Raw genomic sequence first — 14,934 nt, forward strand, 5'->3', positions numbered from 1 at the left:
CCTCCAGCCAAAGGGCTAGGAACCGTGACTAGACTCAGAGTACACTTATGACACATCTAGGATTGCCCAGAAGGAGGAAGGGCTAGGTTGTAACACCACCTCTACTACTTGATAATAACTACTTTCACACAGGTACATCCATCTCTGAAGCCATTGCAAAAACATTAAAGGAGGGCAGCGTTGTACATGATGTTTCTCACTTGTGATATTGACACTGCCCTAAAATGCAGAATAAATTCTAAAAGCAACAAGATTTAGACCTTATGTATAAATGTTTGTAGTAAAAAAACTAATTACAAATTTTAAGCCTGATTAGATATCAGAAAACTTAATATTTCCATATACTAGTTAACAAGAAGTATAGTAACAATAAATGCAGCCAATTTTCTTGCTTGAAAAATCCCATGTGTCCCCATCCTCCATTACCCAAGCTTTGGAAACTTCTACACAGCCACGATGAGCAGAAGTCAAATGAGATCACTTTCTTTCAAATTTATTAACAGAAGTAAATATGATTCTGCAAAGTTTGGCTCCTCTTCACAAGTTGAGTTACCATTTTTTTTAAACAAAAAAGCGACACAAAAAAATCACAGTGGGAAGTATTAGCAGAGTGGCCATCCCAAAACATTTTACATTTTGTTAAGAAAGAAGTGCCATGCTATAGTTATGTTAGGACTTGACACTTTAGTCCTTAAATGCATATTGCCGATGAGTAATGGCATATTACCTAATAACCCTGTGTGTAGTAAACAACCACACACAAAATCCTCCCACACATTTCTGACAGACACAGGACATTTATTTCAATTGGTAAAATATTTTGTCAAAGGTTTTGGAAAATATTTTCCTTTGTATCAAATACTTTGTTCTCAAGGGATGTTTAAAACCATATCAACATTATTTTTGCCATAACTGTATTTGCTTGGTTTCCTTAAGTCAGAAATACTTTTTACAGGAAGTTTTAGCTCAATAGAAACATTCTGTGCTAGAAGCATCTGTTTGAGGTCAGCCCTCCAGAGTGCCATTATCAGAGGCTTAACAAATGTTTTGATATGTTATGAAATAGGAAAATTATACAGGGTACAATTATAGTAAGTTCAGAACAGTTACAAGTGTTGACAAAGGATAATTTGAACAGGGTACTGAACAGATACAAATGTAACGAAAAATAGGAAGGCTGAATTGCCCATGGCTCAAATACCCTTAACAGTTCCCAGTATGACAAAAGCCAGTGGTGTAGCCATTTAAATTAAACACAAATTGGAACTATGTCAAGATTACTTACAAAAAAATTCCCAAAGAGGAAGGAATTTTAGAATGAAATTAAAGATTTAATCAGGATAGTGACTTTATTTGCTGCTTGAATTCAACACTGTTCCCTGTGGAATCACACAAGTTGCTCTCAGGAAAAGAAGGACAGGTTGTATTTTCTCCAATACAGAGAATACTGCTGGCATTTGAATTGTTAAACCATATGAAGCTCATATTTCTAGTTAATGAAGTTTCACTGGAACATTCTTTCCTTCTGTATCTAGAAAGATTTTTACACAGAGGAGAGTCTTGGTAACAAAGCTTACTATTTAATCAATACTGGATCTATTCAAAGCACTGCTCAAACAATGTCTTCCTAAAATTATACCTTCTTCGAGGCAAACTGTGGAGTCAAGATTTTAACTGTTTATAGCGGGTAAAAATGATTTTCAGAATCACACAGATGTCCAACTTTTGAATTTTTTTTATTGTATGCATTAACAAAAAGTCTTCCCTTTTCCACACTGACTCTGAGGGCCCAGTCAGAACATTATGTTAGGCACCTTGTGTACAATTCACTAATTGTAACATTGGAAACAAAGGCTGAACCTTCCCACAGCCAAATTCATTTTACAAAATGGAAAATTAAACAGTAATTACATTCCAACAATCTAAACATTGCAGCCACGGAAACAGAAAACTGGGTTTCAGCCATCCAAGACTGTTCCTGATATAAACACTAATTGACTCCCAATTATATTGCAGCTTCATTAGTTCACTGTTGTCTGAATCCAGTTCACATCAGACTAACCCTTCTTTCCTGGCAGAGTTCCACTTTTAGCCCATTTTTTGTTACTGATATTTGCTTTTGCAATAAGGAACCAGTTCAAATTGTAAATTTCTAGATGACTCAGCAATGGGCTTTCTACCCATACACTACGGACCTGTAATTATTGTTTCTCCCTCACTGAATGATTTAGTAACAATATGACGGAAGCAGAGGCAGCAGTGAAGAATCATGTTTTGCCAGCGGTTTGATTGCATTCAGAGGCTCCACAGCATAGCCACAGCCTTGCAGATACCCACATCGTGATAGTTGAAGTAGCAGAGGCCTGCAAAGGTGACGGCTGAGAGTACATACAGACCTGTATTGGCCAGTTTAATTGATGTCTCACCATGGACATAGTCAGTTATAACCTGCCCAAGACCCCTACAAAGAGAGAGAGAGAAACATGCTGAAAAGAGACCAGAGCAGTCCCTAATCAAATCTGCCAGGCTCTCCTGGGCATCATCTCTAGGGGGACCTTCCCAGCAGCGAACATCCTTGTAATATTCACATTTCTCAGTCTGCACTTCATTCACCTAAACTGAATCAAGTTCCTCTTTTATTCAGAGGCTTTTGCTGGAGAAAAGGACCCACTTCCTATTCATTAGGCAGCTGCAGGAGCTGAGAAAGTTTGTGCTGAATGGCAATTTCTGAGCCAAATAAAACTTAACTACTAACCTTTTTAACAGTACCTCGAAAACAGGAAGCTAAGAGCTATACCTTTAATGAATAATTTTCACTCCGGAAACAGAGGACAGTGGGAGATGCTGTTCCACTGGAGAAACAAAGAAATCAGAGAGAGGAAACACTCTACTTGCTCTACAGCAGGGCTACTCAACACTCAGCCCGCGGGCAGCCTGTTAGTTTGTGGCCCGCAGTGCAGTTTGGGTTTATGCAGGACTCAAAACGTGGCCCATGGGTAAGATCCTTTGAACATGGCCTCCACAATGGCAAGGCATCTCCCAGGCGGGGTGAGCACTGAATGATGGAAGCGGACGGGCTGGCTGGAACAGATGAGTACATGGTGTCGGCGTTTCTATCCCCCAAGGAGGTGGTGCCAGGAGCGCCGGGACACTGTGGGAAGTGCTGGCTGCTTAGCCTTGTTGGCAGAGCCTGAGAGGTGCTTACTGGCTCGCACTGGCCATGTTTGGGTCTGGTGCTGCAGCTTAATTTTTGTATTTATTCCCATCAGCATGAAAGAAGCTATTTGAATATATATCTGCAGCCCTCGGCATGTGCTGTGAGTATCCATTGTGGTCCCCGCGGCTTCCAAAGTTGAGTAGCCCTGCTCTACAGTCAGGAGAATGATAGATCCCAGTCTCTTCTCCCTATGTACAAAATATACCATGCATTGGGACACACACAGGGAGCCTGGGTGGTCTCCAGGACTCTCAGTAGATTGAGAAACAGTGAGCCAAGAATTACCAGCCCCTACAATTCTCCTGAGTGTGTATGAACTGCATCTATGGTGGTTAACACTGATACATATTTAAATTTTCCTTTGGCTTCCTGTTACAAGATCTTATTACACTGATTTGGCACCTCTATGCCAAAGGCTCAGCTACATTAGCCTTCTGCACTGCTAGGTGTGTCTTTCTAAAATGCAAGACTACATTTCAGAGATGCATTGAAAAGTTTTTGTTGATTCGCATGATTTGTCTCCACACTGTAAGCAGCCTGAAAAATCTCTCTCTCTCTGATTCAAATTAAGGAGCAGTAGCAGCCCGAATGATACAGCAGTTGCTACTGGGGCACAGGAACGAGAGGCCTATTTTACCCAAATGGGCATTTTGGTAGCCCCAAGTCACCAAAAATAAGGCAGGAGGCAGTGAAAGGAGGGCTATAATTCACACAGAAGAGGAGGTGGGGAACTCTGGAGGCTACAAACCACAGAAAGAATTAAGAGGAAATAAGGGTGTTAAAATGCAATTATCTGGCTAATTATATAGTTGATAAAATTTTTATCGACTATACGATTAGTCAATAAGTGCCTCCACAGAGCTGCAGTGGGAATAGCTCCAGGAGCCAACCTGAGCTGGGACTGAGCAGTCCTGGCTCGTGCCCGCAGTGGCTCTGCATTTTAAATGTTGTAAGAGCTGAGCTCTTACTAAATTTAAAATGCAGAGGCGCAACGATTAGTGTGAGCCAGGACCTGTTTGCAGTGGCCAGGGTTTCAGATCAGCCATTAGTTTGGGCATGCTGGTTTATCACTGGGATTACACAGTGTAATAAGCCTTTCCCCTTTTCATTGTCTTAGCAGCAAAGATGCACTTCAAGTCCAAAGCAAAGTCTCTAAATGTAATAAAATCCCAGCTGCTTAGCAGAGGATGAGGTGAACACTCTACGGAGTGCACAGGAGTCTTGTACATTTCTATCTCTAGCCATCATAGAAGAAACATGACAGGAAAAACTAAGGGGAACTGGCATAACTGACACCCATTAGTCGCCACAAACACAGCAAGTTTGCTTTTCCTAGCCATCTTAGTAACTAAAAGTTCAGCTGCCCTATAGACATCTAAACCGTTTAAATCCCTATATCCCTTGCTTTGGAAATACAGAGTTTCTTACTAGCAAAGAAACATTTTCAAGCTAAAACAAAGAGGAGTTCAGTGGACTCATTTTTTTGCTGGAACAGACCTACATGGAAACCCCATGTATAGAGGGAAGGTATCATTTTGTGGCCTCTCTCCATGAGTCATAACAGAAAAGCCAAAACAAACTCTATTTATCCTGAATCAACAGATATATAAAAATTAACAAGTTGCTTTTTGCTGGGGAAATCACTGGATCTTGCTTTTTGCTGGGGAAATCACCTACTTTTCTGCACACAAAAAGGGGTTTTTATTGTGGACATCTAGTTTAAATGGTACTATCCTAATTCTTTGCAGAATCATCACAAGAGAATCATGGGAAAAGGTCAGTATTTGCATGTATTTTCACCCACCAGGAAACTCAACAGTACAACTCAAGATCCTGTTACAAACTATGCCACATCCTATCTAAATTTCCCCTAAAACAGGAACCAGCATTATGAGAGTGAAAGGCTTACACACAAAGGCTGCAGTCACCTCTGCTGGAAAATTCTAAATCTGGTTTCATTTCAAGATTTCCCAAGACCCTGATCATTTTATTTAGTGTAAAATAATTCCTAAGAGTGATGTCTCAGAAAAGCAACAAATAGACAGAATCCCAATTTCACAACTGCAGGGGGAGCTTCAGCCAGTGAGCAAATCACAGGGGTCTTGGCACAGCTATGAAGGGCCACACCGAGACTTCTCAATACATTTCTCTTACATTTAGGGAGCACCTTTCATCCCACAAAGTTTTTCCAACTGACATACAAGCTATACCCTCCAATTCACCTTGATTCTGACACCTGGGAAGATGTATGCTGTACTGCTGCAATTGTGTCGGTCCAATAAAAGATATTACTTCACTCACCTGAGGAGTCTGCTGCCTTCTAGACATCTGGCACACCATAAAAAGGGCCACCCTGTCAATTAAGCCTACCACACACCTGTAGATCTCCCTAAACTGGAAGAAGTTAAAAGTGTTGGGTGAGACAACTGGGGCTGAAGTGTCAACACCACAGAAATAGCCAGGGCTCGCCAGCCACGCGGTTCAGCACACTGCACATGCGCTTACCGCGTTGCACGGCTGTGCCAGCTTGTAATCTACTCGCCTGTGGCCTAATTGTCGAGCCCTGGAAATGGCCATCTCTATATCTCCTTTATGTCAAATGCAAAAGGTATCATCTCCAAGCTTACTCAATATTTAGCTGATATAAGCACCTACCCTGAAGAGCAGAGAGCTACAGCTGAACCCAAGTGAAACTGACGTGATGCTGGTAGGAAGAGGGAAGCACGCTGAAGTATCTGCTTCTACTAAAACATTCCCCCTCTATTGAGGGCACTTGTCCTCAGTTTGTCTTAGGGTATTTTCCGGCTACTCAGTGCTATTGGATGCCCAAATAACTATGGCAGAAAATGTCTACTTCCATCTGTAAAACAAGGTGGGTGAGGTAATATCCTTTACGTAAGAACAGCCATGCTGGGTCAGGGCAAAGGTCCGTCCAGCCCAGTATCCTGTCTGCTACCAATGGCCAATGCCAGATGCCCCAGAGGGAGGGAACACAATAGGTAATCCTCACGTGATCTCTCTCCTGAGACCCTTTATTGGACCAACTTGTGTTGGTGAGACAGACAAGCTTTTGAGATACCACTGACCTTTTCTTCATGTCTGGGAAGATATTGAGACTGTCACAGCTAGCTGTGTGGCTCAAAAACTGATTTCATTCATAAACACAAATTGGCCCAAATACCTTGGGACCGACACAGGTACAACAACACTGCATACAATTCCATCTGTGGCTGATTAGAAGGCTATGCCCCTTCCTGTTGAACAAAGACTTGGCCAGAGAAATCCATGTGTTCATGGCCTCCAGGCTGAATTACTACAACTCATATCTAAAAATGAAGCCAAAAACTCTTATAGCATTTTGCCTGGTACAAAACATAGCAGCCTGTCAGCTGAACAAAACAAGTCTCTGACTATAGTGCTCTGTTCTCTGCAATGAATCCTCACTGAATAGAGAGTCCAGTTCAAAATAGAGAGTCCTGTCAGTCTAAGCCTTCCATTGGCCTTGCTAAGCTAGCTAAGAGACCTCCAGGGACAGTTAAATACCACTGGGTATGTCTACACTTGCCCCCTAGTTCAGACTAGGGAGGCAAATGAAGCATACCGAAGTTGCTAATGAAGTGCGGGATTTAACTATCCGGCACTTGATTAGCATATTCATGGCCGGTAGCCATTTTAAAATGCCGGTCGCCCGATTTAACTTGCTGCGTGTAGACGTGGTAGTTCGATGTAAAACCCTTCCCTCGAATTAACTGTTACTCCTCATTGCACGAGGAGTAACACTTAATTCAAGAGAAGGGTTTTACATCGGACTACCGCGTCTACACGTGGCAAGTTAAATCAGGCGACTCGCCACAAATATGCTAATCAAGCGCGGGATATTTAAATCCTGCGCTTCATTAGCAACTTCGGTATGATTCATTTGCCTCCCTAGTCCAAACTAGGGGGCAAGTATAGACATATCCACTGAAACAGTCAGGACAGGCTTGTGAATGCAGAGAACAGAACGTGCACAGAAGATTTACCTAGAACTACTATAACAGACAGAAACCACAGCACCACCACAGTTAAATGCCAGACAGATTTCTTTGACCTAGCTTCCTTCAGTGAGTCATATACTAATACAAAAATTAAGTTGTCAAACCATTTGTTCTATAGGTTGAAAAGGAAGAGTGACACTATTGCCATTTGAAAGTACTTAGAAAATGCTCTGTTATTAGAATGGTGAGGGTTACACAGATTTACAACGGTAGCAGATAAATGCACCCTCCAAAGCGCAACATCCACTGAGCAAAGCCTTACAGTTGTTTAAAAGCTGTTCAGCCACAGGAAGTGACAAATACTGTGCCACACTGAAAATGTAAAAAGAGTTTAGGGAAGTAAAGAGGAGTTAGCCAAAACAACATTTGGCCAGGATTCAGGACTAACATCCTGACTCTCACAAAACTGCCAGGGGATTGACAAGAGTACGTAGTCAGGAGTCATTTTTGTCTCAGCCAAAAGATGGCCTCTCCAGTAACACAGTGCCCCCCAATGCTAAGCTGAGACCCAGACTCTGTACCTGCTCTGAGGAAAAAGAGCCACCAATAAAATCCTGGGTTTCCCTTGGAGGTCTTATTTGAGAACAGATGTGTTCTGATGCTGATTTAAGGATATGCTCTGAAACATTCAGATCTGAAATTCATAAATAACCCACTAGCAAATAATCCCTCTAGACTGAGATATTTCCTACTGTCTGTCCTAGGCCCGAGCCCCTCATCTCTGGCCCCAGCATAGAGCCTGCACCTTCAGCCACAGCCATCACACCGCTACACCCCAACCTTCTTTCCCAGGCTTGAGCCCTTGCTCATACTCAGAATCCCTTGGCCCTACTCCCACCATATGCATTTTGTTACATACACCAATATGAAGGTGATGTGTCACATACGACCTCCACAGTGGTGCACATTAGGGATGTTAAAATGTGTTTATTTAGGTAAACGTGCAACTGCTGACACATTGACACACGGGGGGGGGGGGAGGAGAAGAGGTACAGATGGGAGCCGTCTTTTAAACAGAGGCAACAGTAGAGGGGGTGGGGGAAAGGGGGCTCTTCAGGGGCTAGTACATGTGTGGAGCCTACTACTGATAGAGGCAGCAGCATGGGGGGAGTGAGGGGAAGCTGCGTGTAACCGTGTACACGTTCACATCCCTAGTGCACATAACAAAATTCATTCTGCTCAGGGGTGGGAAAAATTGAAGGCAACACTGATAAGGAGAGAAATATAAGAGACAGAGTGGAAGAAGGCTCCCCTAATAGTAGCAGCTACTCTATCTTCTAACTGAAATCTGGTCAAGGCTAAAACAGGGCAAGATGCCAGTCACAACACCACAAGGAATAAGAGGTGTTCTATTGTGAACTTTCTGATTTGCATAGATCTGCTGCTCAGCTCTATTTTCATCCAGGGCCCTAAGCCCAAAGAGTAGCTTTGGCTGGTCCTGGTAAGACATCTACCAGACTTTTTCACACCTATGCTTACCAGTGACCGTGGAGTGTGAGGGCTGCAGCCAGTGAATAGTCCATGGCAGGTCCAGGATACAGATAGGCTGCAGGGAGAAGACCCAGTAAAAAGACGCTGACAGCTCGCTCACTCGTCCAGTGCAGAGATGCAGCCTTGGAACCGGCTGCAAAAAAAGCATTTAACAGAGTTTCTGCTTACAATATCCCAACCTGAAAAACGGTTAACTCACTCTAACCCATTTTGTGCAACTAGGTGTTCTCTCAGTCCTAGATACATGGCCCTTAGATGGGCAAAACCAAGTTGTCTTTGACTTACTGCTTCAAAACAATGTTTGTAAGAACATAAGAATGGCAATACTAGATCAGAACTATGGTCCACTTAGCATAGTACCTGGTCTTCTGCCAATGCCAGATGCTTCTGAAGGAATACACAGAACAGGGCAAGTATCAAGTGATCCATCCTGTTACCCAGACCCAGCATCTGGCAGTAAGAGATTATAGGGCACTCAGAGCATGGGGTTGCCTCCTTGACCATCTTGGCTACCAGCTATTAATGGACCTATCCTCCACGAACTTATCCAAGTCTTTTTTGAACCCAGTGATATTTTTGCCCTTCACGGCTTCTCTGGCAATAAGTTTCACAGGGTAACTGTGCTTTGGGTGGAAAAAGTACTTCCTATTGTTTCTATGATACCTGCTGCCTATTAATTTCACTGAGTGACCCTGGGTTCTTGTGTTAAATAATCCTAATTTAAATACTATCTCAAATGCTTGTTCTAAACATCTTATTTGAATGCTCCCTCTGCTGGTCAGAAAGTAAAGTTCCTTTTATTAGGGGACAGACAAACAGACTGAAAATGTTGACAGATGAGTTCAAAGGAAATGCCACTTTTGTTTGGTTCATGGCCTGCTGTTCAGTAAAGGCCTCGGTACAAACACCATAGAACAGGCATTTTTAAAAACAATAGTGAAGGTTTTTCCCTAGCGTTTGCCAGTTCTGCCTCCTTGTGGCCTTCACTGAAAGCTCCGCTCCATACATAACAGTTAGAAAAGGAGTCAATGAAGAACAAAGCGGCATAATACGACAGAGGGCAGAACACTGGTTCTATTTCCAGTTCTTCCAACAATCATGTGACCCACAACAAGCCACTTCCCTTCTTTGTGCCTTAGATTTCCTGCTATGATATGAGATGATATTGAACCGTGCCCCCCTTTATGAAATGTGTAAAACGTATGCATGTGGTGTGCTGTAGCTGTTGTTTTTGATACCTCTGTGGTAACTTCATGAAGAGATGAACTCATAAATTGCTGTTACCTTAACAACAGTAAGGACAGAAACTTCTGGGACCTCTCCAGATATTAAGTGCCTAGAAATAGCCTAAGAACCCCCTCCCCCATTTCAATAATCCTCCACAGACAGCTACCAGTACACAACTCTGTTTACAAAACAGGTGGTCCAGAAAGTACAGATGTGATAGTTTGGGGACTTTGTATCTTGTGTACTTTTCCTATACATTTTTAGGCATTACCAGAAGAAATACAATTCTAAGAGATGTTGGCATATACTGAGGGAACCAGGACACCTTACAATTCACTGGAACTTAAAGCAAAGTGCTAACATCAACTGATTTTAAACACACATCAGATAACTTGTCTAAATGCTCATTGCTGTTTGATCAATCTGAAATCATGTGCTGGAAAAGAGATCTAATATAAACTGTACCAAAAGAGACATGGAACTTCTCCTGCCCTGGACAGGGTGACCAATATTAGAGAAAAAAACGTTGTGACAAAAAGATCATCATTAAAACAACAGTAATGGACTAATGTGCTACTGCTATGAAGTTCGAGGAACACCTTCCAACATGCAGCAAGTTTCTTCTTGACGTAAGTGTAGCAAACTTTTGTTTTCAATTGGACTTGTTTATATGTTGAGACTTTCCAAGGCCAGGCTGTTTCAAGTAGAAATTATCTGTGAAAAGAACTGTTAACACTGTTTCAGAGGGGTAGCCTAGTTAGTCTGTAAAAGGAAAAACTTAAAAACAACAACAAATACACTAGTAGCACCTTAAAGACTAACAAAACATGTAGATGGTATAATGAGCTTTCATGGGCACAACCCACTTCTTCAGATGACAGGAATATTAGAAGTCCAGATCCAAGAATAGATAAGGGGGGAAGGGGAGAGAAAAAAAGCGGGGAAAGGAGAGAAAAAAATAAAAAGAGAGAGAGAGAGAGAGAGAGAGTGAGTAGATGGTTCAAACAGTTACAACAGGCTGATAAGAACAATTAGAATGTCCATTATTTGTTTGGTAGGTTAAGTCATAGGATGTGGAAGATAGTGTGCGAGCCTGCCGATATCTTTGTTCGTACCAGTAGCATAAGAATTAAACTTGTAAATGAAGTTAAGTTCCAATCCTTCTGTGTATTCAGCTTGTGGAATTGGCCTGAAACAAAATGGTGACTGAGATCCATTAATGAGTGTCCAGGTAGATTAACATTTGTTAACACTATGAGAGTAGTTTCTGTAAAATGAGACAGCATAAAACTTGGAAAGAATGTGTGTGGGGACAGCTTGGCAGTCACTTTTTATCAGTTTGTTCGATCTATGTTTGTCCTCTTTCTTTCTACTATACATTATGGGGCGATGAATGGCGGGGAAAGGACCAGTTTCCATGGGGCACAGGAAGGGAACGCCACCTACCCCTGTTCTGCCCTCAGCCCAGCTCTACCCACTGCTGCGCTCCGCCACCAGCCGAGCTCCATCTTGAGCCCAGCGCTGCCACCAAGTCACTCCACCTGTAGTTCCAGTTCCATCTCCAGCCCAAGCTCAGCTACTGAGCCAATGGTGCAGCAAGGGGAAGGCATGGACAGATTCCATTACTGGTAAAGGGGGGCATGACAGGAAAATGTGGGCACCATTTCATTACAGTCTGAACGATAGACAATCCTAATTAATACTTGGTCACAGTATTTCCCAGATTAATGGCATACATTATGGTGTGCCTGCATTTTAGACTTTGCCTGCTTATCTTATGCTACTCTCCACTAATTGCTGCTATGTGGAGAAAGGAAATTTTGCCCAATCTTGCCTCAAACCCAGTCTTTCTAGCCTGACCTTAGATGGATCAGAAGCTTCTGTCCAAAAGAGGAGCCACAATTTCAGCAACAAGTTTACAACAATCACCACCAATGTACAGGACTATAAAAAGTATCACCGGTTCTTTAATCTTTTTTCTTCCTCTCTTGTAGCTGTGGAGGGAAAGTGACTTGACAAAACTAACCACTTTTGTTAGTAAACTGAGAACGTTTGAAACACAATTTCCACCATTTAAGAAAGATGTGAAGGGGAAAAAAACTGGATTTAGAATTACACTTTTTCTACATACAGTAATAAAATGACACTGCATATGAGATTACTGACAAGTTATTTAGGCTAAAAGAAATAACCATGACATTTTCAGAAGAAGCCATGAAGTGCAAAGTGAGGTCTAATAAACCCTAATGGTACTATTTCCTATTCATAGAGGTGACTTGCCTGATTTTCAGGCAGTATACATTTCCATGTCCTTCAAAATTACTGGGAAAACTTCATAGCAATTTGCCAATTTTTGTAGCACTGAATTATACTGCAGATATTTACTTTCCAAATTCCTGATTTACATGATGTCAATTAATTTTAAACAAAAAGCTTGCTTACATTTAGGTGCAGAGAATAGATAAAGTAACTTCTTACCTATGACTATATAAATCACTGTGTGGGGCCAAGAGAACACTGTAATGATTAGAGTCACTGAGCTGGTGGAAAGGGGAGGATCAAATATCACATAAAAACAAAATTACAGATAAAGAGCAGCAGCTTCCCAAGTTATCAACAGAATTTTTGTCCCATTTTAGACTGACATACCATAGCTCCTGTGAGAAATGTGGATTTGATGTGCCACAGTTGGACGATCCAAAGTTGTCGTACAGGCAACCACAGGCCTGGTCAACAGATTTTTACTGAGAAAAACTGTCAACAGAACAAAGATTAATTAGTTGCATTTTACACTCCCCAAATTTAAAGATAAATCTCTGGATGTTAAACTACAGTAATCAGCATCTTAATCAATAACTAATAAGAGTTCAGATAGCTGCCTGAAAACTGAAGCCAGTAGTTTCTTCAGAAAAAAGGATGCACAAAGTTCGAATAGGGAAAACAAATTACACCCAACAAATAATGCCATTCGGGGAGAGGGAGAGGTAACGCATTATTTGCAATATTTCTACCAAGACAGGTGTACACACTCTTCAGAGTTTCCTTACCAAGGATTTAATATCCAAAGCCACATGTCTCCAAGGCTACGTCTACACTGGCCCCTTTTCCGAAAGGGGCATGCTAATTTTCAACTTCAGAATAGGGAAATTCGCAGGGGATTTAAATATCCCCCGCGGGATTTAAATAAAGATGTCCGCCGCTTTTTTCCGGCTTGGGGAAAAGCCGGAAAAAAGCATCTAGACTGGCCCGATCCTCCGGAATAAAGCCCTATTCCGGAGGATCTCTTATTCCTACTTTGAAGCACCGCGGCTGTCCTGCTGCGGGCGTCCTCCGAGGCTTTGCTCCCTGTCTCCCTGGTCTGACCAGCAGACCAGGGAGACGGGGAGCAAAGCCTCGGAGGCTGCGGTGCATCTGGGCTGTCCCGCTGCGGGCGTCCTCCACAGCTTTGCTCCGCATCTCCCTGGTCTTCTCTGGGGGGGGGAGGGAGGGGCAGGGGAGTCGCAGCTAGTGCCCCCTCCCCCCCAGCAGACCAGGCTTTTCTGCCCACGACGCCTGGGGTAGAGCAGCTGGGGTGCTGCTGGGTTGGTCCCGCAGCGCCGCTCCTCGGCGCTACTGGACCAACCCAGCAGCACCCCAGCTGCTCTGCCCCAGGCGTCCCCAAGTCAGCCGATGCTGAAACTGACCAGCGGCTGACTACAGGAAGCCCGAGGCAGAGTTGCTCTGCCCCGGGCTTCCTGGAATCAGCCGCTGATCAGTTTCAGCAGCAGCTGACTTGGGGACGCCTGGGGTTCTTAAGTTGAATCTGTATGTAAGTCAGAACTGGCATCCAGATTCAGCAGCTGTTGAAACTGATCAGTTTCAGCAGCGGCTGAATTTGGATGCCAGTTCTGACTTACATACAGATTCAACTTAAGAACAAACCTACAGTCCCTATCTTGTACGTAACCCGGGGAATGCCTGTGCTGTACTTTCATTTCAGTGTAGAGTATACAGAGCAGTACAAACAAGGCATTATATTAAAGTTTTGTTTGTACTAAATTTGCTAGTGCTTTTTATGGAGCCTGTTGTAAAACTAGGTATATATCTAGATAAATTGATGTACCACCTGGAAAAACTCTGGGTACTCCTGGCTGAGAACCACTGGTTTAGAGACTTCAGAAACAATAAACGGTCTGGTAGCACTTTATAGACTAACGAAACATGTAGATGGGATCACGTGAAAGCTCATGATCCCATCTACATATTTTGTTAGTCTATAAAGTGCTACCAGACCGTTTGTTGGTTTTATTTAAGTTTATCCTGTACAGACTAACTCGGCTACCCCCTGAAGCATCTGGTTTAGAGACTGTAAATCATGTGGGGGAAGGAAGCAGCTTTGGCTCTTGCACAGCACCAAGCACAGGAGGTTTCTACCCAACTTAGAGCTGGAGCATACCAATCAATACAAACACCAAGGGGGGGAGGGGCTGGAAAAAAAAGAAGAGCCAACCCCCCCCCCCCGCTCAGGAGAGCGCTGTCACTAGCGCCTACCATGGGATTTGTGGGCAGGAAGAATCGGCGGGGGGGAGGGGGGCGGGAAAGGGTAAAGGAGGGCGGGGCTCTGAGACCGCGAGGGGGGGCAGAATGGGTGGGTAAAGGGGGGCGGGGCTCTCAGACCGCGAGAGGGGCAGAATGGCGGGGGTAAAGGGTGGCGGGGCTCTCAGACCGCAAGGGGGGCAGAATGGGGGGGTAAAGGAGGGCGGGGCTCTCAGACCGCGAGGGGGGCAGAATGGGGGGTAAAGAGGGGCGGGGCTCTCAGACCGCAAGGGGGCAGAATGGGGGGGTAAAGGAGGGCGGGGCTCTCAGACCGCGAGGGGGGGCAGAATGGGGGGGGGGGGGTAAAGGGTGGCGGGGCTCTCAGACCGCGAGGAGGCGGTAAAGGGGGGAGGGGCTCTCAGACCGCGAGGGGGGCAGAATGGGGGG

At 43.7% G+C, this 14,934-nt stretch overlaps 1 protein-coding gene across 2 annotated transcripts in view; it reads right to left on the reverse strand.

Moving 5' to 3' along the window:
• Positions 1-14,934, reverse strand: part of LOC102453028 (carotenoid-cleaving dioxygenase, mitochondrial) — a 90,501-nt gene that overhangs the window by 74,910 nt on the left and 657 nt on the right. Inside the window, exons 2-4 of one of the 2 annotated variants that reach the window (XM_075909432.2) lie at positions 12,622-12,726; positions 8,734-8,878; positions 1,718-2,461 (exon numbers count right to left, since the gene is read on the reverse strand). In XM_075909432.2, the coding sequence (XP_075765547.1) occupies positions 2,296-2,461; positions 8,734-8,878; positions 12,622-12,726 (416 nt within the window). In that variant the 3' untranslated portion in view covers positions 1,718-2,295. Of the gene's footprint in view, positions 1-1,717; positions 2,462-8,733; positions 8,879-12,621; positions 12,727-14,934 lie in introns of those variants that run through there. The other variant, XM_075909431.2, reaches the window with a different exon arrangement.

This window comes from Pelodiscus sinensis, chromosome 25 (genome assembly GCF_052426305.1).
Source record: "Pelodiscus sinensis isolate ZL-2025 chromosome 25, ASM5242630v1, whole genome shotgun sequence".
Classification (NCBI taxonomy): domain Eukaryota; kingdom Metazoa; phylum Chordata; order Testudines; family Trionychidae; genus Pelodiscus; species Pelodiscus sinensis.